This window comes from Anoplophora glabripennis, unplaced genomic scaffold (assembly GCF_000390285.2).
Source record: "Anoplophora glabripennis isolate ALB-LARVAE unplaced genomic scaffold, Agla_2.0 scaffold95, whole genome shotgun sequence".
In the NCBI taxonomy this organism is placed as follows: domain Eukaryota; kingdom Metazoa; phylum Arthropoda; class Insecta; order Coleoptera; family Cerambycidae; genus Anoplophora; species Anoplophora glabripennis.
The window spans coordinates 759,895-783,922 of record NW_019416252.1 but is presented as its reverse complement, the minus strand read 5'-3'; the positions used below and the strand labels follow the sequence as shown (position 1 = coordinate 783,922).

The window sequence follows — 24,028 nt, the reverse complement described above, 5'->3', positions numbered from 1 at the left end:
GTATAAGGCAACTGACAATACATTCAAAATAAAGAAGAAAAGTATATTTTTACCTCGTTTCCTGAATTTTGAACTCCCGTTGAACAGGAAACTATTAACACATGCGTTAATCACAGTTATTGAATATCTTTACAAATGCTGGACAAAACAGGAAAGGTACATTTTCTGATGATTACATAAACCCCATGATCTTTCAAAGCGAAAAATTAAAGGAAGTTGCTATAGTTTAGTGTTTCGCTTCGTTACTTCTAGGATGGATCTATTGTCTTACTAAAAGTACGATTTTTGTCAGATTTAATAATAATAATCAATTTTTCTCCCGTCGTCAAATATCAGAAATATTGTATGGTGATTTTTTTTATTTATAATCTGACTAGCCACTGGATTCTGCATCTTCTTAATTGAGTTTGTAACAAATTTCATGAAAAAATATTTACTGGTGATAATTATGAAATAAAGTTAATGTGCATTATTATTACTGTTATTCCTAAAAGGGATAAACAATCTATAGAATCATAATTAAATCAAATAAAGTCACTGATCAATACTAATTCGTTCACTAATTTTGACAAATATTTTTACAAAATTAAAATTGCTTTTAAAAATTATAAATCCATTTCAAAATTAGGTTCTGTGTTTGACATCATTTGACCTAAAGTTAAATAACGAAGTATAACAAGCAGCAAAAAATATTAAAATTTTTTTTTTATTTTTTGAAAATTTTTGTGGAAAAATTATTTTAAAATTAAGTTTAACTGTAAATGATATTGTAAGTTATTTATTTGCAGTTATTTCTATTCGCGAACAAGCGTTTGATAAGAATTTATATTAAAATACAAAATAAACACGCGGATTGTAATTTTTTTAATCAACCTGATTAGATAACTTTTGTTTTATTAAAGATAAAATTCTCGGCGTGCTATAAACATGGATTGAGACTGACGCTTATAGATGGATAAATATAACAATCCATAGATCATATTAATTACTAAAAATCCGTCATTAGTTTCTAACAGTAACGTACAAACTACACACAAGTTCACTGTTAACAGATTGTGTTATTAGTGTAAACAGTTAGTTTCACGAACGCAACACATTGAAACTTTGTCAAAGATGCTTTGCAGACTGCAAAGTCGAATTCTAATCTTTAAAAGTGATATAAAATCGTAAGTTTTTACTATTTTTTTATCTTTGGATATGATTTAAGATGTAATGAAAACATTTCTATCGAACGGCGCAAAAATTAACACAGAACATTAATACATAATATTATACAATTACTTCCAAATGTAAATGAAACGTGTGATTTGAAGGTAGATTTTCTATGTTTAATTCACTTTTATTAAAATTCGTTATTCTCTTGCATTGTTTACAATATGCTGCAAAATCGTAATTGTAAATACTACTACAACCAATTTAAATAACAACTCAATCATTTTTAAATCGTCTGTGCCATTATTTAAACCGATGTTGAGAATAACATTTTAAACTGATTTATACTGTTCGTTATAATAAAATAGTAGGACCCACATACGATTTTTTTGCATATTCAAAGACTAGTGAGATGTTCCTTAACATGAATCAAGATGATGCCGGCTGGAAATCTGGAGCTCATTTATTTAAACAAACTTTTTTTAAACAAATTGTAAAAATTGGTTTTTTCACCCCGGAAGATTTTTTTAGATTTTTTGGCACATTATAAACAAAAAAGTTCCTAGGCACTATGCCTCTAAAATTGATAGTTTTAAAGTTATAAACAATTTAAATTGCTAAAAATGCGAAAATTACGACTTTCAACGGCCGATTACCGGGTTAAAAATTGTTATTTTTTATGTTGCCAGGTACCTAAATTAAAGTTTAAACATCTCCCTACAAGATGCTGAAGAGTTTTAGCGACTCTCATTATTTTAAAGCCTTGTTTTTTAATTGTGAATAATGCGCTGTGAGCCGCGCGCGCCTCTCTAACACGTAAATTTATTACCAAAGATCCATTACCCAAATAGTCCAAGCATTATAGAGAAATGCTTACAGAAATTATTACCTGGACAAAAAAAATATGACCGTATAGAAAATTAAATTTTAAATTGAGTTTCTTGTTCTTTAAACTCGATCCAATATGGCGAACATGGTTAAAAAAAATCGCAAAGTTGAAAAAAACGGTTTTTCTAAAATAACTAAAAAAATATAGCACGGATTGAAAAATTTTAAATGAGAAAGTTGTAGGTTTTAAAAAGATCTATCGACTGATTTTTTGAAAGTATCGATTGCTTTGTTACTTTTCGAGATATATCGAAAAAACCGTTAAAAATCTTCTCTTTTCTCTTCTTCTATAACTCGTTTACATTTACGTGCCCATATTTGCTATTTACTGCAAGCATAGCCCGCGGCAAGCCAAAAAAGTACATTTTTGAAAAATTTAAAAATATTAATTATTTTTCGAGATATATCGATTTTTTGAAAAAAAGGCGCTCTCGAAAATTGGCTAGATCTTCTCAGCGGATAGCCCTACAGTAACGATTTTCGGTTTATTTTCTTCGTAAAGAGTTATATTATCATGCTGTTAAAAAATGTTGACGATTTTATTAATTTTAAGGATCAAAAAATGACTTTGAATAAGTTGCACTTTTTTGGGTATGTTTTTTTCAAATTACTATTTCAATTTTTATTTTATGAAAATGACTTTTAAAGAAAGAAAACTAAACATTTACGGGTCTATTTTGCTTCTAAGGCGAAAATGCTATAATATTCGTGTTTAGCTACCCCAGATTAAGTACAAAAAAATAATAAAAATTGAAATAGTTATTTGAAAAAAACATACCCAAAAAAAGTGCAACTTTTTCAGTCATTTTTTGATCCTTAAAATTAATAAAATCGTCAACATTTTTTAACAGCATGATAATATAACTCTTTACGAAGAAAATAAACCGAAAATCGTTACTGTAGGGCTATCCGCTGAGAAGATCTAGCCAATTTTCGAGAGCGCCTTTTTTTCAAAAAATCGATATATCTCGAAAAATAATTAATATTTTTAAATTTTTCAAAAATGTACTTTTTTGGCTTGCCGCGGGCTATGCTTGCAGTAAATAGCAAATATGGGCACGTAAATGTAAACGAGTTATAGAAGAAGAGAAAAGAGAAGATTTTTAACGGTTATTTCGATATATCTCGAAAAGTAACAAAGCAATCGATACTTTCAAAAAATCAGTCGATAGATCTTTTTAAAACCTACAACTTTCTCATTTAAAATTTTTCAATTAGTGCTATATTTTTTTAGTTATTTTAGAAAAACCGTTTTTTTCAACTTTGCGATTTTTTTTAACCATGTTCGCCATATTGGATCGAGTTTAAAGAACAAGAAACTCAATTTAAAATTTAATTTTCTATACGGTCATATTTTTTTTGTACAGGTAATAATTTCTGCAAATTTAACATTAATCCGTGACAGAATGCTTGGACTAAAAGACTTAGTTAAACAATATAAATGTACAAAAAACTGTAAGACTAAAGATTGTTCTTGTAGGAAATACTTTGTCACTTGTGTACCTTTATGTGGTTGTAACATAGAACAGTGTGAGAATTATTATGACTGAATAAATGTGTGATAATAATAATATGCAGTATTAAATTAATGTTCTTTAATAAAAATGTATTTGATACTATTGCCCTTTTATTTTTTTCTGCACTCTATTCGTACAATTTTGAATTAATTAAATAAAATTATTATGAATTATGAAATTTAAATAATCAATTTTTACATTATTTTATGAGTAGCAATAGTACTTAGAATACTAAATTGAAAGAACATAAGCTGAAGCCGCTAGACGAAATAGCGAATCCGCGTATGAGAGGCGCGCGCGCTGCTCATAGCGCTTTATTAACAGTTAAAAAACAGAGCTTTAGAATAATGCCAGTCCCAAAAACTCTTCAGCATCTTCTAGGAGGATGTTTAAACTTTAATTTAGGTACCTGGCAACATCAAAAATAACAAATTTTAATCCGGAAATCGGCCGTTGAAAATCGTCATTTTCGCATTTTTAGCAACTTAAATTGTTTATAACTTTAAAACTATCAATTTTAGAGGCATAGTACATAGGAACTTTTTTGTTTATAATGTGCCAAAAAACCTAAAAAAAAATTCCGAAGTGTAAAATCCAATTCTTACAATTTGTTTAAAAAAAGTTTGTTTAAACAAATGGGCACCAGATTTCCGGCTGGCATCATCTTGATTCATGTTAAGGAACATCTCACGAATCTGAATATGCAAAAAAATCGAGTCGGAAAATTTCTCCCACGAATGCGAGGTTTTCGCCTTGTCTAACACATACTTTGGTAAGTGTAAGTTATGTCACGTCAAATATTGCGACGTTAACAGATTTATATTTTTTAATTCGATACACGAAAAATAATATAACATGGAATATAAGCAAATAGTTCCAGGAAAACGTAATACTACGGTTCAGCGACATCACACAATTAAAAATTATATTTTAATTTTAGGTTAAGGCGACAAAGTAAGCTAAGTTACTTGCACAATGTAGGATCGGAACCTCTAAGGCCTCTGACCCTAGGCAGACTTCTAGAGAGTACCATAGAGAAATACGGTGCTAACTACGCCGTCATCTCCAAACACCAAAATAAGAAACTGACCTACAGCGAGGCCTTCGATGAGGCAAACAGACTGGCGGCAGGTTTGAGCGCTCTGGGCCTAAAAAATGGAGATCGAGTAGGTCTTTGGGCGCAGAATATTATAGAGTGGTATGTCGCATTCTTGGCTTGTGCTAGAGCGGGATATCTCATGGTATTTTTTTAAATAATTTGCCTGGTTCCCATATATAATGGTTTATTTAAGGTAGCTATTAACCCAGCTTATCAGCCTAGAGAACTAGAGTACTGCATCAATAAAGTTGGAATTAAAAGTATTATATGTGGTCATAAGTTCAGAAAGCAAGACTACTATGAAGTTTTGACACACGTGTGCCCGGAACTTTCATACAGTGAACCTGGAAAGTTGAAAAGTAGACAGTTACCAACACTGCAAAGCGTTGTAACTATTTGTGATGAGACGTTAAGGTAAGAAGTGATCCAAGTCAGTTTGGAATTATTTTTTAATCTTAATGTTGACATTTTTGCACATTATTTTTTAGAGGCACATACAATTACAAAGAAGTGCTAGAACTAGCCACTGAAGACAGTATAAACTTCATTAAAAAAAATCAAGATAGAATTAAGATTGATGATCCAATCAACATACAGCTAACTTCTGTACGTATTTCCGTTATGTATGTTAAAAATGAACAGGGGTGAGTCGTATGGCACAAGTCACATTTGAGAAAGTATGACTAAATAAGACACGAAAGACAGGATACAAATTTTTAATTCAAAATGAATAAAATACGTCGCAAAGTGTCATTTGAAAAATACAGAGTAATACCAATCATGGTTTAGTTTATTTGACAAGTCATGTCAATGTTCTATTTCACTATATTAAATCCTCAGTTTTCGCCACAAGGAATGCACCTAGTTTTCTATGAATTTCTTTTAATTATTCAGAATTCAACTGAAGATTTATATTTGTTAAAACCTTATCTTATGGTTAATATTTCAACTAAATCAAAAAGCTTCTAGTTTGAAAAATTATTTTCTGTTTACCTACATGTATCTCATGTCTAATTGTAATTGTAAATGTTGAAAGGATACATTTTTTAATTCTGTCTCAAAGAAATATTCAACTGCTGCAACTTAAATTGCAAAATAGTGTATAGCCTAAGGAAGTTAGACGAAAAAAGGAGAAAACCTTAACAAAAATCCCTCCAAGCTGAATTTTTGCACAGACGTTCTTTGAGGTGTCCCAAATCCAAATCCGCAAAAATCACAAAAATCACAACATAGTTACCCAAAATATTAAAGGTTAAAGTTTATTTGCAAATATTTCACGTTCTATGTATCGGACATCCATAAGGTGTGAAAGTTATAGAGAATTCAATTATCTACAAAATTGGTCTTCGTATTTTTTCCCAAAATCTCTCTCGCTCATTTCGAAGTTCCAAAGAAAACAGTTTTTCGCGATGCATGGAACGCAAATATTTGCATAAAACTTTTACTTTTAATATCTATTTATAAAATATTATTTTCACGATCAGAATGAAGAAAAATGTCCTTCAGGAAGTACAGAAAATATTTTAATCTAAATAAAAATAAAAAAGGGAGTAAATAAATAATTTAAAAAATATTTAAGGATCCCTGGTGAAAATTAATAGAGGTCTCTCATGTAAAAACCTGTTCATCCTCTCTTTGCTGATATATCGCTTTTGAAACTGAGATTGAAAAATGTTGTTTTTATTTTTTTCCTACTGTCGATATCTGGATAACTTCTTGATCTTCCCCGTAAAATGCAAGGGATAGAAATAACCAACCCTACAAGAAATTTTTCACATTGCCATTATAGTCATTTAAAAATCTGTTTTCTTTTCCCATTTGAAGAGGCATACATTTACACGAAACATTGTTATAGATTACCAATACAGGGTGTCCCGTTCATGTTCCAAAAAACTTGTGTGCAAGTGCATCATGGGAAAATAATAGGGGTAATTCATGTAAAGTTTTTTTTCTTAGACGCCCTATTTTCGAGATACTGTGTGTTGAAGTTGTTACTTTCCAAATGGTTTTCCTTAATTATCTTTAATTCGGCTAAAGCTAAAAATGTCAAAATTTGTACACGAGTAAACATCATCTGTGCGTTAAGAATAATGTGGAAACGGTTTCTTTCTGAAAAGCAGTGTCGCCGATACAGGTAATTGATTACATTTCTAAACGGTTCTGTAAACTCTAATTGATACTGCAAAAAAAGGTATACTTGTCGAAATTCAGTAGCATGTACCATTTTCGAGAAAAATGAAGTTGCATTTTTTTTTTCTCACATAAAGCGGCACTAGTACATTAGCAAAATATTAAATTGAAAGAGGACCTTACCATTGAATGAGCTGAAGACATTACGAACAGTATTTGCATTTAAGACTATAATTTTAATTTCTTACGTATCACATGAAACAGTTAAATTGTAAAACATTTTTTTAACTAAAAAAAAGTAAATTTATTTTAAGTTTCAGTTTGTTGTAAACTAACATTTAAAAAAGTAAATCAAAATAAACAGGTTATGGTTATTAATTATCTATTATTAACTAATTTTATATTTTGTAAACTACTACACTACCATTATCTACTAAAATAAACAATTGTTGAATGGACTGAATTGTTGATGGACACGAATGCTTAAAAAAAGTGATAAAAATAGAAAAATATTAGGAAACAGACTCGGAGACATACAGAACAAAACGGCTGCACAATTAAATAAATGTGCAAACGCGAAATACTACAGTAAATACTGAAATTGTCCTCCATTTCCTTCTATGCAACTTCATTTTTCTCGAAAATGGTACATGCTACCGAATTTCGACAAGTATACCTTTTTTTTTGTAGTATGTTTTAGAGTTTACAGAACCGTTTAGAAATGTAATAAATTTTGATTTTTAACATATTTTTTTTCGATTGTACCCCTCCAATTACCTGTATCGGTGATACTGCTTTTCAGAAAGAAATCGTTTGCACATTATTCTTAACACACAGTTGATGTTTACTCGTGTATAAATTTTGACATTTTTTTCTTTAGCCGATTTAAAGATAATTAAGGAAAACCATTTGGAAAGTATTCAACACACTGTATCTCGAAAACAGGGCGTCTAAGAAAAAACTTTACATGAACCACCCAAATTATTTTTCCATGAGGAACTTGCACACAAGTTTTTTTGAAACATGAACGGGTCACCCTATATATTAAATTTAATAATCTGAATTTCATTTACATAAATAAAATTAAGCCAAACAAACAATTTGCGTAGTATTACCTAGGTATATGCGTCTAAGAAAATCTTATTTAATCATTTCTGGTACGATACTGGATCCATCTGTCTAAATTTATGAATACCGTCTTTACCCGTATCTCACTTATGGACAGTTTTGATTTGTTGACCAAAATAACCATTTTAGGGAACAACAGGGCATCCTAAAGCGGCAGCTGTCAGTCATTTTGGTCTAGTGAATAATGGGTATTATATAGGTAAAAGAAACGAACTGGATACAAAACATCATACGATATGCGTCCTAGTACCATTATTCCATGGATTCGGAACTGTAATAACAATTTCTGCCAGCGTGAACCATGGTGCAACACTGGTGCTTCCCTCTGATGGATTTGATCCTAACAAGTCGCTTGATGCCATAAAGGAAGAGAAGTAAGTTGCAAATTTTATAAAGACAGCTATAAAAATTGAAAGAAATTCAGAACATATTATTTAAATCAATTTAATACCCTTAAGAAATCAAATCCAAAATCGAATACTAAAACTAGTTATACTTAACTTGCCTGGTGTGATAAACAGAAATTATATTATAATGGTATAAAATATGCAACAAATAAATTGAAAAATAACCAAGTTTTTTACTTAGATTATGTTGGTTTTTTTTTGCAACTACCTTTTTATATATTTAATCCCATTTTGTTCACTAATCATTAATCAATAACCTGATGTTTGGAAAATTATTAAAATTTGTACAATTCTTGAGAGGGGCATTCTTCTTATGTGAATGATTATAGACCAGTATCTATTAATAATAATAATTGATAGGGTTTCTGAGTTTTTATAAGGGCTTTAGACGTTTAAGAGTAAGTGGACGTTATTTACAGAGATATTCAGAATATGGTTGACCGGATCGTTATCATTGTCACTATCACTATCACCATCACCATCACTATCACTATCACTACCGCTATAACTATCACTATCACTACCACTATCACTATCACTATCATTATCATTGTCATTGTCATTATCATTTTCGTTATCATTATTATTATTAACATTTTGGATAATGCTTGAGTTTTGACGTATTTATTTTTGTCGTATTTTTTAGTTGCACTATAATTCATGGTACACCAACAATGTACGTAGATCTGGTGAGAGTACAGAAAGAGAGACGAGAAAAAATTTCTCCAGAAATAGCCGTGACTGGGGGAGCACCATGTTCTCCATCTTTATTTAAAGACATGTTGAACGTAATAGGATTAAAAAAAGTAAAAGTAGGTATATACAAACAGTCGATCGAGGCAAGCTTAAGGAAAAATTTCTTATAGCTGTTTTACATTGACAATTTATTCATCAATAAATTGACTAAGTTCTTCATCAATTAATTCACGAATTTATTGGTAAACAGTGTAGTTTTACACTGCTACAGACTTTGTCAAGTTTTTTGACGTATGAATCAGTTCTACCAATGAATCAAAGAAGCAAATAATTTTCAAAAATGTCACCTTTCCACTCATAATTGTAGTGATACAACAGCGGTACCGTTCTGACACATATTATATAAATATTAGTTTTTGTAAATAAAAAGTCAGTAAAAACAATGCAAAACTAGCACGACGCCACACAATTATTTACATATTCCAATAACATAACCTCATTACTGATCTGAGGCTGGAAATCTGATGAGTTGGTACTTCCGAACTTCACGAAGAAATTGACGAAAATTAGAACCTGCTCTAATTCGTCAAGAACTTGATGAATAAATTGATGAAGTTATTTGACAGCTGATTTGGTGCATTACACTTGTCCAATTTCTTGATAAAGCCACTTCATCAATTAATTGATCAATAAATTGTCAATGTAGAACAGCTTTTAGATAAAAATTATTATTGGCCTTTTTATTGTCAGTTTAAAAAAGAATCATTTTTTATATTTCAAGAACGCGATGATAATTTAAGAAACAATTTATACAGTTACACTTACATTTGATTCGTAGGAAACAATGCTAGTACTTAACACTGTAACTCGGTTTTTCAGTTACCAGTGGCGTAGGTATGAGGAGGGGAGGGACATTTCGAAAAAACTTAATTTCTACTCTATGACTTGTTTTAAAATATATCTGTATACATTACTCCTGTTTAATTTTTGTACTTATTCGATTTTAAATTACGTATCAGTGATTGCATTTGTTTTATAATAGTAACTACAGCGTTCGAAGGAATTTTTTATTTATAAATTAAAACAAGTAAGAAACTGCAATCAAAACGAAGTTAGTATAATGGTATGGTTGGTACAAAAATAACAAATTATACATAAAAATTGACTTTTAATTAAAGTAAGAGTAAGTTTGTCGAAGTTGCAGATGAAATTAGAAATAATATTCAGTTAACGACTAAATTATAGCCTAAATTAAGTTTTTATATTTACATATTTTTATATGTTTAGATAGATAGATAGATAGATAGATAGATAGATAGATAGATTTATTTAGTTCAGATGCAATATACATCATGCTCAAAAATGAGCGTTGAACAAGTCAAGTTAAAAAAAACAGTGCAAATATGACAAACTAATGCTAACATTAAAATAAAAGTACAAAATCACATAGGAAAAAATACAATAATACAATAATATAACAAACATTAAAATAACATCGTCAAAAAAAAAACACATTTTAAAAACAATTAGATAGATTATCATTGAAATATTCATCCACAGCATAATAAGCCTTCGCTGCCAAAAATGATTTCAATTTCTTCTTCAGAATCTTAATAGGTAAAGCACTAGTACTGTTAGGTAACTTATTAAAAACTTTTATTATAGAGTGGGGTATATTTTTTTGGATGTAAGTAAATTGAGGTACATTCGGCGTTAACACATCTTTATTCCTTGTATAGTACGCGTGTTCTTTTTGGTAGCTGTCGAAGAAGGATCTGTTTTCAGTTACAAAGATGATTGCCTCATAAATATACAAACCTATTAATGTGAGCACGTTCTTAGAAATGAAAACATTCTTGCAGGATTCTCTTTGAGTCATATTTAAAATATTCCTAAGACATCTCTTCTGCAAAACAAATATTCGTTTCGCATCAGAGGACATGCCCCAAAAAATAATTCCATATTTAATTCTGGATTGTATATAAGCAAAATATGCCGAAAAAGCTGCTTCAACATTAATATTTTGAGACAATATCTTTAACGCATAACAATATTGGGCCATTTTCCGCTCTAAGGAATCAACATGGTACCTCCAATCCAGACGCGAATCAATTGTGATTCCCAGAAACAACAAATGATTTACAGATTTTGGCTCATTAACCGTATTTGCAAGTGGTAGTTCGTGACTATTTCCCCTTGAAAATGTTATCATTTGGGTTTTATCCTTGTTTAGCTGTAAATTCAATGAAGCAAAATATTTTTTCAAAGTTTCAACAGTATTATTTATAGTTCCTTGAATTATATTATGATCAGATGAATCAAAAACTATTGTACTGTCGTCAGCATACTGAACCACATATTCATTTGTTCTTAATGGTAAATCATTAGTATATATAATATACAGCAATGGTCCCAATATTGATCCCTGAGGTACACCTTTCTGTATTAACATTTTATTTGATTTTATAAATTTTCCCAACTTATCAACTTCTGCAACGCATTGCATTCGATCGTGAAGATATGATGCTATCAGATTCTTTGCCACGCCTCTTATGCCACATTCCAATAATTTTGTTAATAAAATATCATGATCGACACAATCGAACGCTTTAGACAAATCCAGGGAGACAGCCACTGTTTCGTGCTTACGATTCATCGCATCTAAAATTTTAGATAATGCCTGATAAACTGCTCTAACAGTTGTTTTGTTTTTCCTAAACCCATTTTGAGTATCCGACAACAAGTAATATGCTTCAAGAAATTTTATTAATCTGTTATATATAATTTTTTCAAAGATCTTACTAATGTTAGGAAGTAAAGCAATAGGTCTATAATTCGAGATATCATTTTTACAACCTTTTTTAAAAATTGGTTTTATATAAGAAGTTTTTAGTTTATCTGGAAAGATACCATTCTTTAGACATAAATTTATAATATGGGACAAAGGATATGAAATCTCGGTACTTACAAATTTCAACAGTTTAACGGGAATTTCATCATCACCTACAGAGTTTGTGTTCTTTAAATTCATTACAACATTATATACCTCATTAGGATAGGTAGGTTCTAAAAATATACTAGGCTGAATATAAGATATAGATTCATATTGTACTGCTGTTTGTAATTTAGGACATTGATTTATAAAATGACTATTTATGCCGTTTAGTACTCTTTCTTTGTTTTTTTCTTCAGGATTAATATGACATAATACCGACTCGGTGTTGTAATCTTTAGAATTTGTAAACATTTTTACTAGATTCCACATTGCTTTACCTTTATTTTTTGAATTTTCAATATAATAAATATTTGACATTTTTTTGGCTTCGGAGATAACATTTTTTAATATCTTGCAATACCTTTTATAGAAATCCTTAGATATTATTCCTTCTAGTTGCTGTTTGTAAAGAACACGTTTCCTCCCACTTGATATCTTTATACCGGTTGTTATCCATACTTTGGATTTATTTTTTATTTGGACAGTTTTAATTGGGAATAGTCGATTTATCAGATTTTTAATTTTGTAAATAAATACTTCATAAGAAATATTTACATCGGTGCAGGAAAAAACATCATTCCAGTTCAATAGCTGAAGTTCACATTTGAAGTGATGCATTTTAACCTCTGAAAATATTCTTTGTTTTACAAAATTCTTAGCATTGTTGGAAAGCCTTTCCTGCATCTCAAAGTTCAAAATTTGTCCTTTGTGATCTGATAGAGCCGTGTCTTCGACTACACCCACATATGGATTGTCATAATTTATAAAAATGTTATCTAGTAATGATTTTGTATTTAAGGTCTCTTGTTGGCTCAAAGATCGTCTGACGTAAATTAAAACATAATAATAAAGCCAAAAACATTTTTGTATTACTACCGCCCTTATTTTCAAAATGTATATTAAAATCTCCACATAATTTAATTTATATTTATTTTTTATTAATATTATTTATTTACTATTAACTATGTTCAGATTTTGATATTTCTTTATTATAATTTATTCATTAAAAATGTATTGTTACACTTTACGAGGCGCAGATTTATAAAAATAAATTTAAATATCGCTTTATTAAATGTATGAAGTTATAATTACGCATTCTTGAAATACTTATAAAACAAAATAATTGTTATTTTCTCAAAAAAAATTGGAGATATACAGGTTGTTACAAATTCGCTTCTCACTACAGGGATCTCAAAAACGGTAAGAGATACAAACTAGCTTAAATGGTGGCAAAGTTGTGTAATCAGGTGATCAACATTATGCCTCTAAAAAATCAAGGTTAACATGATTAGTTTTCGAAATATTTTTGATTTTTTAGAGGCATAATGTTGGTCCCCTGATTACGCAACGTTGTCCCCATTTAAGCTACTTCGTACCTCTTACCGTTTCCGAGATCCTTGTAGTGAGAAGCGAATTTGTAACAGCCTGTATATCTGGATGACTTGGATTTCTGAATTAAGGTTGTAAACATTTTAGTTCATTTTAAGCACTTCCCCCTGAAGCTTTGGTCGAGTATCACAACTTTGATTACCTACTCTAAAGTCATAGTCACAATAAATTCTTTAAAGTACAAAAACATTAAACAAGATATATATTTTTTCAGTCTGTGTATGGATTGTCCGAAGTAACTGCCATAGTTTTCCAATCCATGGTCGACGATGACGAATACAGGTCTACGGCAACAGTAGGTCACATTCATGATCATATTGAAGCCAAAGTTGTCGATGCTGATGACAATATCGTACCCATGGGAACACCCGGAGAACTCTGTATTAGAGCATACGGTAACATGCTGGGTTACTGGGGAGACGATAACAAAACTAAAGAAATTATGGGACAGGATAGGTGGCTCCATACTGGGTAAATTACTTAATTTTTTGCTTGAAATAACTAATGTTCTTCCACACGTTGCTATTTTTCAGGGATCAATTCATTATGAGCGAAGATGGCTATGGAAAAGTAGTAGGAAGGCTAAAGGAGATGATCATTCGAGGAGGAGAGAATATTTTTCCGAAGGAAATTGAGGATTATCTCAATACACACCCACACATATTAGAGTCGTACGTGAGTACGCATTTTTGTATGATTAAACACAATGCGTCTGTTTTTTTAATTACAGGTGATTGGGTTGCCTCATGAAAGGCTAGGTGAAGAAGTTTGCGCCTGTATACGAGTCCAAGAAGGACACTCCCTTACGTTAGAGGAAATGAAGGCTTTTTGCAAAGGAAACATATCCCATTTCAAAATTCCTTCGGTCCTAGTAATTGTGGAGGAAATTCCAAAAACGTTGTCGGGAAAGGTTCAGAAATTTAAACTACTAGAACACGTTGTAAATAACAAATCAAATAAGTAACTGAAAATTTTTATACACGTTGTAAATATGATTAAAATATTTTAACAAACGAAAATCTGCTTAATATCATTCTCTTAGTTCCTAATACGAAACAGGTCGATTTCGAGGGGAACATCTTTTGATCATAAATTCATGGATGTAAGATCATCCCCTTAAACGAGGTGGCAACCCCTTCAAGAATCTTAAATGGCACGCAGGGTTAAGTGTCATTTTAAAGGTATTTCAATTCTCTTTTCAAACATGTATGCTGAAATTAGTTTGTTCTGTCTTAAAATTAATGTAAAAAAACCTGTTGGAAGTGTCGGCAAATAAATCGAAAAAAAAGTTTTCAAACAAGTTTAAGTGTTCAAATTGCAACCCGTGTACTTTCATAAAACCTTTGTTTAACATTTTCCAGAAAATTTTGTGGCACTTGAGTGGTTACTTCATCGTATACTACCACTATTCGGTGGTGAAGATTTTCTAAAGAGGTAGGTTTCGTTTTATAACACTTTTTAAATGACCCTATAAGAAAAAGTCTAATTGTGTTCAATCGGGCGATCTTGGGGGCCATTCAATGAAACCCCTTCTACCAATCCAGTGTTCAGGAAAACGTTGATTCAAAATGTCACGTACAGCAGCTGCATAGTGTGACGGAGCGCCATCCTGTTGAAAAAATACATCATTCTCTGGGATCTGATCGTCGTTTTCAAGAATCGCCACAATGCGAGGGTAGATGAAGTCTTGAAGCAAATTGAGGCAAGATTCACCCGCCAAGTTATCAGGTAGAAAAAATGGACCAACAATATTATTTCCCAGCCCATATATTCAACTTTTCTGGATACTCTGAATGCTGTCCTCTCATAACTTCAGAATTTGAATCACTACAGTATCTGCAATTATGGCTGTTGACCTTTAAGAAAGAATGTGCATTCGTCAGAAAAGCATGTACAATACAAAAAATTGGGGTTGTTCAAAATTTTTGCACTCATCTGTTCACAGAATTGTATACGGCGATCTAGATCATCTTCATTGAGCTCTTGCACGAGATGAATCTTATAGGGATGGAATTAAACCTCTGAAGACTACTACGAGAATTCCTGAAATTCTCTCTAATTTTCTGCTGCTTATGGAACCTAGTTCAACATGTCCCAAAATTTCAACCTGTGCAGCCTCGTCAGTAACAGTGCGTTGCCTTTCATGTTTCTTGTTAGCAACGGTTTCATTAAAAGAATAGATTAAGAGGTGTGTCGTGTATCTACTTAAAAATCGATGTTTTTCGATATATCGCTTGAAAAGATCGATATTTTTTCAACATCGAATACTATCCACAAAAGTTTAATATTACTTTTTTCCAGTCAAACGAAGAAAGTTTGCTGTCCTTGATTCGTCTGTGTGAATGTAGAATCAGAGACTAGAGTAACATAGTGCTTGTAGTGTAATAATCACTGATTTTCTATGAATGTTACTTGAATAGAATTCTACTACTAAGATAGTGGTGAGATGAGTTATACGTTTAATTAATAGAAATATTTTATTACAGATTAAATCTAGAGTGAACCTAAGAAATTAATATTCATTCGTTTAAATATGTATAGTATGGTCGGGATAACGACCGCAAGAATAAATAATTTCCATCGTTGTTCCGCTAGCTGCTCACTCACAGATGTCACTGCCTGTTAATGATATTTATTTAAAATTGAAATCATTAAGTAATGTTAAAATTTACTTTTGTTTTTATTGTAATTATTAGTCAGAGTTAGTTTTTTTAATCGATTCGATGTTTCTATAAATATATCGACATATCGAATAGAAAAATTATTAGTCAAAACATCGATGCAATCCGATATAGCGTATGGCAAACATCGAGTAAATTCGATATATCGATATAACGTGAATATCCCTAGAAGAGATTCTTACCGGGATGCCTTTGATTAAAAATTCTTGCAGTTGTCCATTTCGTTATTTCGAAAACAGAGAGTGACAATTTCAGTTCTCTCTGCAGTGGTGTAAACCATGATAATTTGAATCGTTTGCCTCAAAATGTAAATAATAGCAAATCAATGGATTTCACTACCTAGACAATTCTATTAAAACCCATCACCTTATTAAGACTTCGATAATAAACCTCATTTTTTACAGTTTCATTATCCGGTGAGCTTTTTATTACTATTTTAAGTCTTTTTTTCGATTTATTACACCGACGCTTCCAACAGGTTTTTTACATTATTTTAAGGCAGAACAAAAAAATTTCATGTTTGTGAAGAGAATTGCAATACCTTTAAAATTTATGGTCAAAAGATGTTCCCCTTGAAAGCAAAATCAACCTGTTTCGGGGTTTTCCGAAAAAACCTGTTGCATTGAAAATATTTCAAGTGGACTGTTTTAATTGAGCCACTCTGTATGCACAATCTGTACATAAGAATCCGTCATTAGTATATAACAGCAACGTACAAGTATACACAAGTTCACTGTAACAGATTGTATTATTAGTGTAAACAGATAGATTCACGAATGCAACACATTGAAACTTTGTCAAAGATGCTTTGCAGACTACAAAATCGAATTCTAATCCTTAAAAGTGATGTACGATCGTAAGTTTTGTACTGTTTTTTTTATCATTTGGATATGATTTAAGTGTAATGGAAATATTTCTATTGAAAAGCACACAAATTAACACAAAACAACATTACATAATATTACACAATTACTTCTAACGTGTAAATGAAACGCGTGATTTGAAGGTTGCTTTTCTATGTTTTAATCACTTTTATTAATATTAATTTAGATAACAACTCGACCACTTTTAAATAGTCTATGCCACTATCTAAATCGATGTTGATAAAAACAAGTCAGTGACATTCGTTTTAAACTCATTTGTACTGTGCGTAATAATGAAATACTTCACAAATACTTAATAGTACACCACACACACATATTTTGATACGGATAAAGGTGTGATTTCGGTGGTGCGTCTGGCATCTGCGACTCGCGACTGCGACTGGGCGCGAATTACTGCTTTATAGGCCAGGAAAAAGAGCTGGGAAATGACCATTTCGCAACTTTTTGTTTTGGCAAGCTGAATTTATCACTATAGATGCTAAATATTATGTACAGTAACATATTAGTTTCCACAGTCATAAAAATGGGGAGAAAATTGTTTACAGGGTGGTTAATTGTATAATTTTTACGTAAATTCACGTTTTTCGCTTATAACTTTTTTCCGTTCATTTCCACGAACGTCCAGACTAATAATTAGTTAATTTGTTTATAAGGCCATAACTTGTAAACTATTCAACTTACCGATTCCAGATTTCGTGTGAGTTATTAGACAGTGATAAGGAATGAGAGCATGTGATGCCAAAACGTTCTGATAATAATAACGCAGTTTATAAATGTTTAATTCAAAAGTAATAAATAAACTTTTGATCTAATCAATATTTTTTTACGCTCGTTTTGTAGGTCTTTTGAAGACGAAAAAAAAGTACTTTACTGTTTTCTCGTGGAAATGAGCGGAAAAAAGTTATAAGCGAAACACGTGAATTTATGTAAAAATTATACCATTAACCACCCTGTAAACAATCTTCCCCCCATTTTTATGACTGTGGAAACCAATATGTTATTGTACATAATATTTAGCATCTATAGTGATAAATTCAGCTTGCCGAAACAAAAAGTAACGTCCAACTCTATATTTCCTGGCCTATTTAATGCATATTACGCCAGGGACACATGAGCGCTTTGTTGACGCGCTTCAGCGTTATACAAATTAAAGTACAGCAAGTCACACAGTCAACGCGTGGTATTTCAGCGCGCGTTACAACGCGAGTACGTTCTGACAACGCCGGAGTTATGCTAAACGCGCGTTTTAGAATTACATACGACTGCATCTTGCTGATCACATACGCTCATACGTGTACGCTCATTTTCCAGCTTTTCCTCTTGTGGAATGGCTCTTCTCATGTTCGTATCATTCCTTGCTATATCATTCTTGATTGCAGCCAACAGTTCATTGAATGGGTTGATAGAAATACGGAAGTAATTAACAAAAAGCTCTTTGATGTGGATATAGCGTGTAAAAATAACCATGTCGATACCGTTCACGATTTACTGGATGCACCTAAGATTTTCTTTTTTTGATATCGTTTTTGTTTTAAATATTTCCAAGTAAGGTATGAAAACGTAGCCATTTGATATGCGTTCATTTTCACACGAGATGTGACATGAATCACACGCGATTTCCTGACTATTTTTGCTCGTGTAGCGACTACTGCAATGGACGATGCGCATCATGATGCGCGTTAACTAAACGCTCGTGTGTCCCTGGCGTTAGATGTACGTGGCAACTGTGAGGCGTTCCTGCCGCGAACGCTGGCGATCGAGACAAAATTAAACTGTTTAAGTTTTAATGGAAAAAAATCTCTAAATTTTCTTTCTTCTTCTATTAAGTGAGTATTAATAAAGAGATTGAAATAACCTCCTTTCTTACGTTTTTGTATATATCATGGGCGTCACACCACTTCTGCAATAGAGTTTGTTTTAATAACTGTTCTTCATAATCTTCTTCCAATAAAATCAGATACATGACCTTTCTTACTCATTTTCCCTAATTAAAAATAATAAATAAATAAAACAATAAGCACCTCTTACATTAACCAGCAGACGTAAACTAACAAATGAATTGCCCATTTCTAGACGCTCCACTGTAAACACCCATTCCGCAGTCGCAGTCGCGAGTAGTAGGAGGCCTGAAACCACACCATAAGTGATGACACGTCAAATATTGCGATGTTGGCAGATTTATACTTTTTAATTCGATACGCGAAAAAGAATATAAAATGGAAAATCAGCAAATAGTTCCAGAAAAACGTAATACTACGGTACGGTACAATTAAAAATTATATTTTAATTTTAGGTTAAGGCGACAAAGTAAACTAAGTTACTTGCACAATGTAGGATCGGAACCTCTAAGGCCTCTGACCATAGGCAGGCTTCTAGAAAGTACCGTAGAGAAACACGGTGCTAACTACGCGGTCATCTCCAAACACCAAAATAAGAAATTGACCTACAGCGAGGTCTTCGATGAGGCAAACAGACTGGCGGCAGGTTTGACCGCTCTGGGCCTAAAAAATGGAGATCGAGTAGGTATTTGGGCGCAGAATATTATAGAATGGTACGTAGCATTCTTGGCTTGTGCTAGAGCAGGATATTTCACGGTATCTTTTGAAATAATTTGCCTGTTTCCCTTGTATATACAAAAGTTTCTTTAAGGTAACTATCAACCCAGCTTACCAGCCTAGAGAACTAGAGTATTGTATCAATAAAGTTGGAATTAAAAGTATTATATGTGGGCATAAGTTCAGAAAGCAAGACTACTATGAAGTTTTGACTCATGCGTGCCCGGAACTTCCATGCAGTGAACCTGGAAAGTTGAAAAGTAGCCAGTTACCAACACTGCAAAGCGTTGTAACAATTTGTGATGAGACGTTAAGGTAAGAAGTGATTCAAGTCAGTTCGGAATTGTTTTTTAATATTAATGTTGACATTTTTGCACATTATTTTTTAGAGGTACATACAATTACGAAGAAGTGCTAGAACTAGCCACTGAAGACAGTATAAACTTTATAAAAAAAAATCAAGATCAAATTAAGATCGACGATCCAGTCAACATACAGCTAACTTCTGTACGTATTTTCGTTATGTACGTTAAAAATAAATAGGGGTGAGTCGTATGGTACAAGTCACATTTGAGAAAATATGACTAAATAAGACAAGAAAGACAGGACACAATTTTTTTATTCAAATTAAATAAAATACGTCACAAAGTGTAGAATACATATAACAAAACTTTAGTAATGTTAATGGAATTCGGAGATAAATTTTCTCATCTTTTGAAAAATATAGATTAATATCAATCATGGTTTAGTTCATTTGACAAGTTATTATTCTGTTTTATTTCACTATATCAAATCCTCAATTTTCGCCACAGATAATGCACATAATTTTCTATGAATTTCTTTTAATAATTCAGAATACTGATTTTGCAACTGAAGATTTAGCTTTCTTAAAACTTTATCTAATGGTTAATATTTCGACTAAATGAAAAAGCTACTAGTTTGCAAAATTATTTTCTGTTTACTTACATGTATCTCATGTCTAATTGTAATTGTAAAAGTTGAATGGTTACATTTTTTAAATTCTCCCCCAAAGAAATTTCAACTGCTGCAACTTTAGTTGCAAAATGCCCAAGGACATTAGACGAAGAAAGGGGTAAACCACGATTAAATTTCTTCCAAGACGAATTTTTGCACAGATGTCCTTTGAGATGTCGCAAATCCAAATCCTCAAAAACGACAACATAGACCAAAATATTGAAGGTCAAAGTTTATTTGCAAATATTTGGCGTTCTATGCGTCGTACATCCATAAAATGTGAAAATTGTACAAAATTGGAAAATTGGTGTCTTGCATTTTTCCGAAAATCTCACCCTTTTCGAAATATTGAAGATTCCCAAGATTCCATGGAAATCGTTTTTCGCGATTCATAAAACGCGAGGAATTTGCAGAAAACTTTGACCTTTAATATCTTAGGTACTTAGTCATTTTTTAATTTTTGCGACTTTTGTAGATTTGGGTTTGGGACATCTCAAAGAACGTTTGTGCAAAGATTAAGCTTGGAGGGAATGAAAAAAAAAAAAATTACTTTTTCCCTTTTACAAAAACTTTCGATATCTGGATAACTTCTTGATCATCCTCCTAAGTTGCAAGGGGTAGAAATAACCACTCTTACAAGTAAATTTTTCTGTGTAACTTTTCCTACCGACGCGACATTAATCTTTTAAAATAAGAGGCATAAAACGCTATTATAGATTTACCTATAGTTATATTAAATTTAATTTAGTTATCTGAAGTTCATTCAAATAAAATTGCCAAACAACAATTTGCGCACTATTTCAAGTTTGTTGCTAGTCTCTAAGTACAGAGTCTTAATAAATGATCACAAGCCACGTGACCAGCAGTTTTGTTTGGAACAGCAATTTTATTTTCTTTACGTTGGCATTGGTATTCAATTTCGGTCAAATTAACAATAAGAGCAAGCAGATTACATTAAAACACAATGTTCTGTCTGAACACCGTCAGTACCTGTACCTCTCTTACTTGACAGTTTTGATTTGTTGACCAAAGTAATAACCATTTTAGGGAACAACAGGACATCCTAAAGCGGCAGTCGTGAGTCATTTCGGTCTAGTGAATAATGGATTTTATGTCGGTAAAAGGAACGAGCTAGGTAAAAAACATCACAGAATATGCGTCCTAGTACCATTATTCCACGCATTCGGAACTGTAATAACAATTTCTGCCAGCCTGAATTATGGTGCAACGTTGGTGCTTCCCTCTGATGGATTTGATCCTAACAAATCACTTGATGCCATAAAGGAAGAAAAGTAAGTTGTAATATTTAGTTGCAAATTTTCAGCAGTTATCCGCTGTGGTTCAATGCAGAAATAAATGAAAACATATTAATATTTAAATCAATTTAATTCCCTTAACAAATTAAATCAAAAATCGAATATTAAAACTAGCTACAACTTGACTGGTGTGATAAACATAAATTTTATTACTGCGATATATAACATGACACAAATAAATTGAAAAAGAAATTACATCAGGTACCTACTGATCATTATCGTTTTCATTATCTGTAGTTATCATTATTAATATACAGGGTGTTACACCTAAGATGGATTCTTCTGTAACTCTGCAACTGTAATATTTATAAAAAAGTGGTTTTAATAAAAGTTGCCTGGAATCATGTACGCCATGTAAAGAAAATATTTTCAGCTTACAGGGTGGTCCTTTTCGCATGGGCGCTACATAACTTTGTTATTTTAAATGGAACACTGTATATATTATTATATTTTTAATTCCTTGGTTAATATTAGGTAGAGTTTATTAAATGTACATGGTGTTTTTGAAATAAATCACAATTTCAGCTCTCTAAATGGGGCTAGATATCGTCTAAACCGTAAGAGTTAGAAACCTGCAGTTTTCACAGTTCGTTTTGGCATAAATTACTCTATCTTGTCATCTGTGAGCAAAACGTGTACGTTATTCATATTTGGAAATACTGAGGCCTACATTTAATAATCTTACGAGTTGAAAAACTTTTTTTTTCAAATGGAATGACCCATATTAATTGTCACGGTGAACGCAAAATTGAATGCCCTTTTGACTGATATAAGGTTGTCCATACTTATCTCTAACAGTTTTCCAGAAAAATCAAGTTCTTTTCTAAAGTCCGAAAAAGTAGCTATATAACAGCGTCTAGGAGGCCTTGCAAAACCACTTTTCTCTCACATTTTATCAAGCCTGGGACTGACAGTGTCAATATTTTTCAGTATGTTTAAAAACTGCTTTGACAAACAAAAGTAAACCACTAACAACAACTAAAACAAAACGCAAAACGAAACAAACTGAAACTCGGAACACAACAAGGAGAAGATTTACATCAATTGCTCAAAGTGTCGTCTATTTTGATTAATACACAAACGAATTCGATTTTTAAAAGACTGTTCAACATTGGTCAGCATGTCTGGGCGTAAGTTCTTGAAATACTACTGTAATGCGCTGCCGGGGTAGTTGGTGGTGTAACGTAAACTTTGTTTTTTATAAATCCCCATAAAAAGAAGTCGCAACTTGTGATATCTGGACACCTTGAAGGCCAACTCACTGGTCCCCCGCACCCAATCCACCTGTTGAACCGCAGCGGTATTGTGAGGTGGAGCACCATCATGTTGCATCCGTATTCTTCGAAGTGTGGCTAAAGGAACAACCTAACAAATCTTCTAGAGTGTTTTTTTAAGTTTAAATAAACTGCTCCAGTTAGAAGCTGGTCAAAAAAGAATGGTCCAATTGAAAAAATTGCTCCCCACACGTTAAAAGACCATCGTTGGCTATGAGTTGTCTGAAATTGGTGATGATGTACTGTGTCATAATAATGGCAATTATGACTAACAAAACCATTTTTATGAAACGTAGGCTCATCGGAGAACATGACCCGTTAAAAAAAATCATCATCTTGATTTAACATCTCAAGTGCCCACTGACAAAATTTCAGTCTCTGCTGAAACTCTGCTTGGTGTAATTGGATGCGATAACGACGTGCTGCGCTGTGCTTTTGTAAAATCCTATATATCGACATTGTACTAATACAATTGCAAGGCATTCTTGACGCTGTTACATAGCTACTTTTTCAGACTTTAGAAAAGAACCTGATATTTCTGGAAAACTGTTAGAGATAAGTATGGACAACCTTATATCAGTCGAAAAAAAATTTTGCATTCACTCATGACAATTAATATGGGTCATTCCATTTGAAAAAAAAAGTTTTTCAACTCGTAAGATTATTAAATATAGGTCTCAGTATTTCCGAGTCTGAATAACGTACAGGTTTTGCTCACAGATGACAAGATAGAGTAATTTATGCCAAAACGAACTGTGAAAACTGCAGGTTTCTAACTCTTACGGTTTAGACTTCCTAAGTCGATAGAACGTTTCGTAACCTCCTTACGCACACTGTCGACTAAGGAAACCAGTTCAAGTAACAAGAATTTAGAGCGTTATCAACATCGTTGCCTTAGATTAGATGCCGTTGTTATTGCTGTTATTGATCTTGCTGGTGCTT

The 24,028-nt window shown here is 32.0% G+C and overlaps 2 protein-coding genes across 3 annotated transcripts in view; both read left to right on the top strand.

Moving 5' to 3' along the window:
- The first annotated feature begins 986 nt into the window (after window positions 1-986).
- Window positions 987-14,414, top strand: LOC108905830 (acyl-CoA synthetase family member 2, mitochondrial-like). Its single transcript, XM_018708859.2, has 9 exons — window positions 987-1,166; window positions 4,498-4,798; window positions 4,850-5,070; window positions 5,145-5,262; window positions 8,044-8,288; window positions 8,968-9,133; window positions 13,616-13,872; window positions 13,935-14,076; window positions 14,132-14,414. The coding sequence occupies exons 1-9, from the start codon at window positions 1,114-1,116 to the stop codon at window positions 14,363-14,365; spliced, it is 1,737 nt and encodes a 578-aa protein (XP_018564375.1). The 5' UTR covers window positions 987-1,113; the 3' UTR covers window positions 14,366-14,414.
- A 2,389-nt stretch (window positions 14,415-16,803) lies between these two features.
- Window positions 16,804-24,028, top strand: part of LOC108905832 (acyl-CoA synthetase family member 2, mitochondrial) — a 10,528-nt gene continuing 3,303 nt past the window's right edge. For both annotated transcript variants that reach the window (XM_018708862.1, XM_018708863.1), the window contains exons 1-5: window positions 16,804-16,938; window positions 19,260-19,560; window positions 19,616-19,836; window positions 19,911-20,028; window positions 21,544-21,788. In XM_018708862.1, coding sequence (XP_018564378.1) covers window positions 16,859-16,938; window positions 19,260-19,560; window positions 19,616-19,836; window positions 19,911-20,028; window positions 21,544-21,788 — 965 coding nt within the window. In that variant the 5' untranslated portion in view covers window positions 16,804-16,858. The remainder of the gene's footprint in view (window positions 16,939-19,259; window positions 19,561-19,615; window positions 19,837-19,910; window positions 20,029-21,543; window positions 21,789-24,028) is intronic.

What these genes read in the sequence shown, in the direction of transcription:
- LOC108905830 (XM_018708859.2), top strand. Translation starts at nt 1,114, where the DNA reads ATGCTTTGCAGACTGCAAAGTCGAATTCTAATCTTTAAAAGTGATATA. An exon ending in CTAGAGCGGGATATCTCATG is followed by an intron (nt 4,799 to 4,849) that starts GTATTTTTTTAA and finishes GGTTTATTTAAG; the next exon opens with GTAGCTATTAACCCAGCTTA. An exon ending in TCAACATACAGCTAACTTCT is followed by an intron (nt 5,263 to 8,043) that starts GTACGTATTTCC and finishes TAACCATTTTAG; the next exon opens with GGAACAACAGGGCATCCTAA.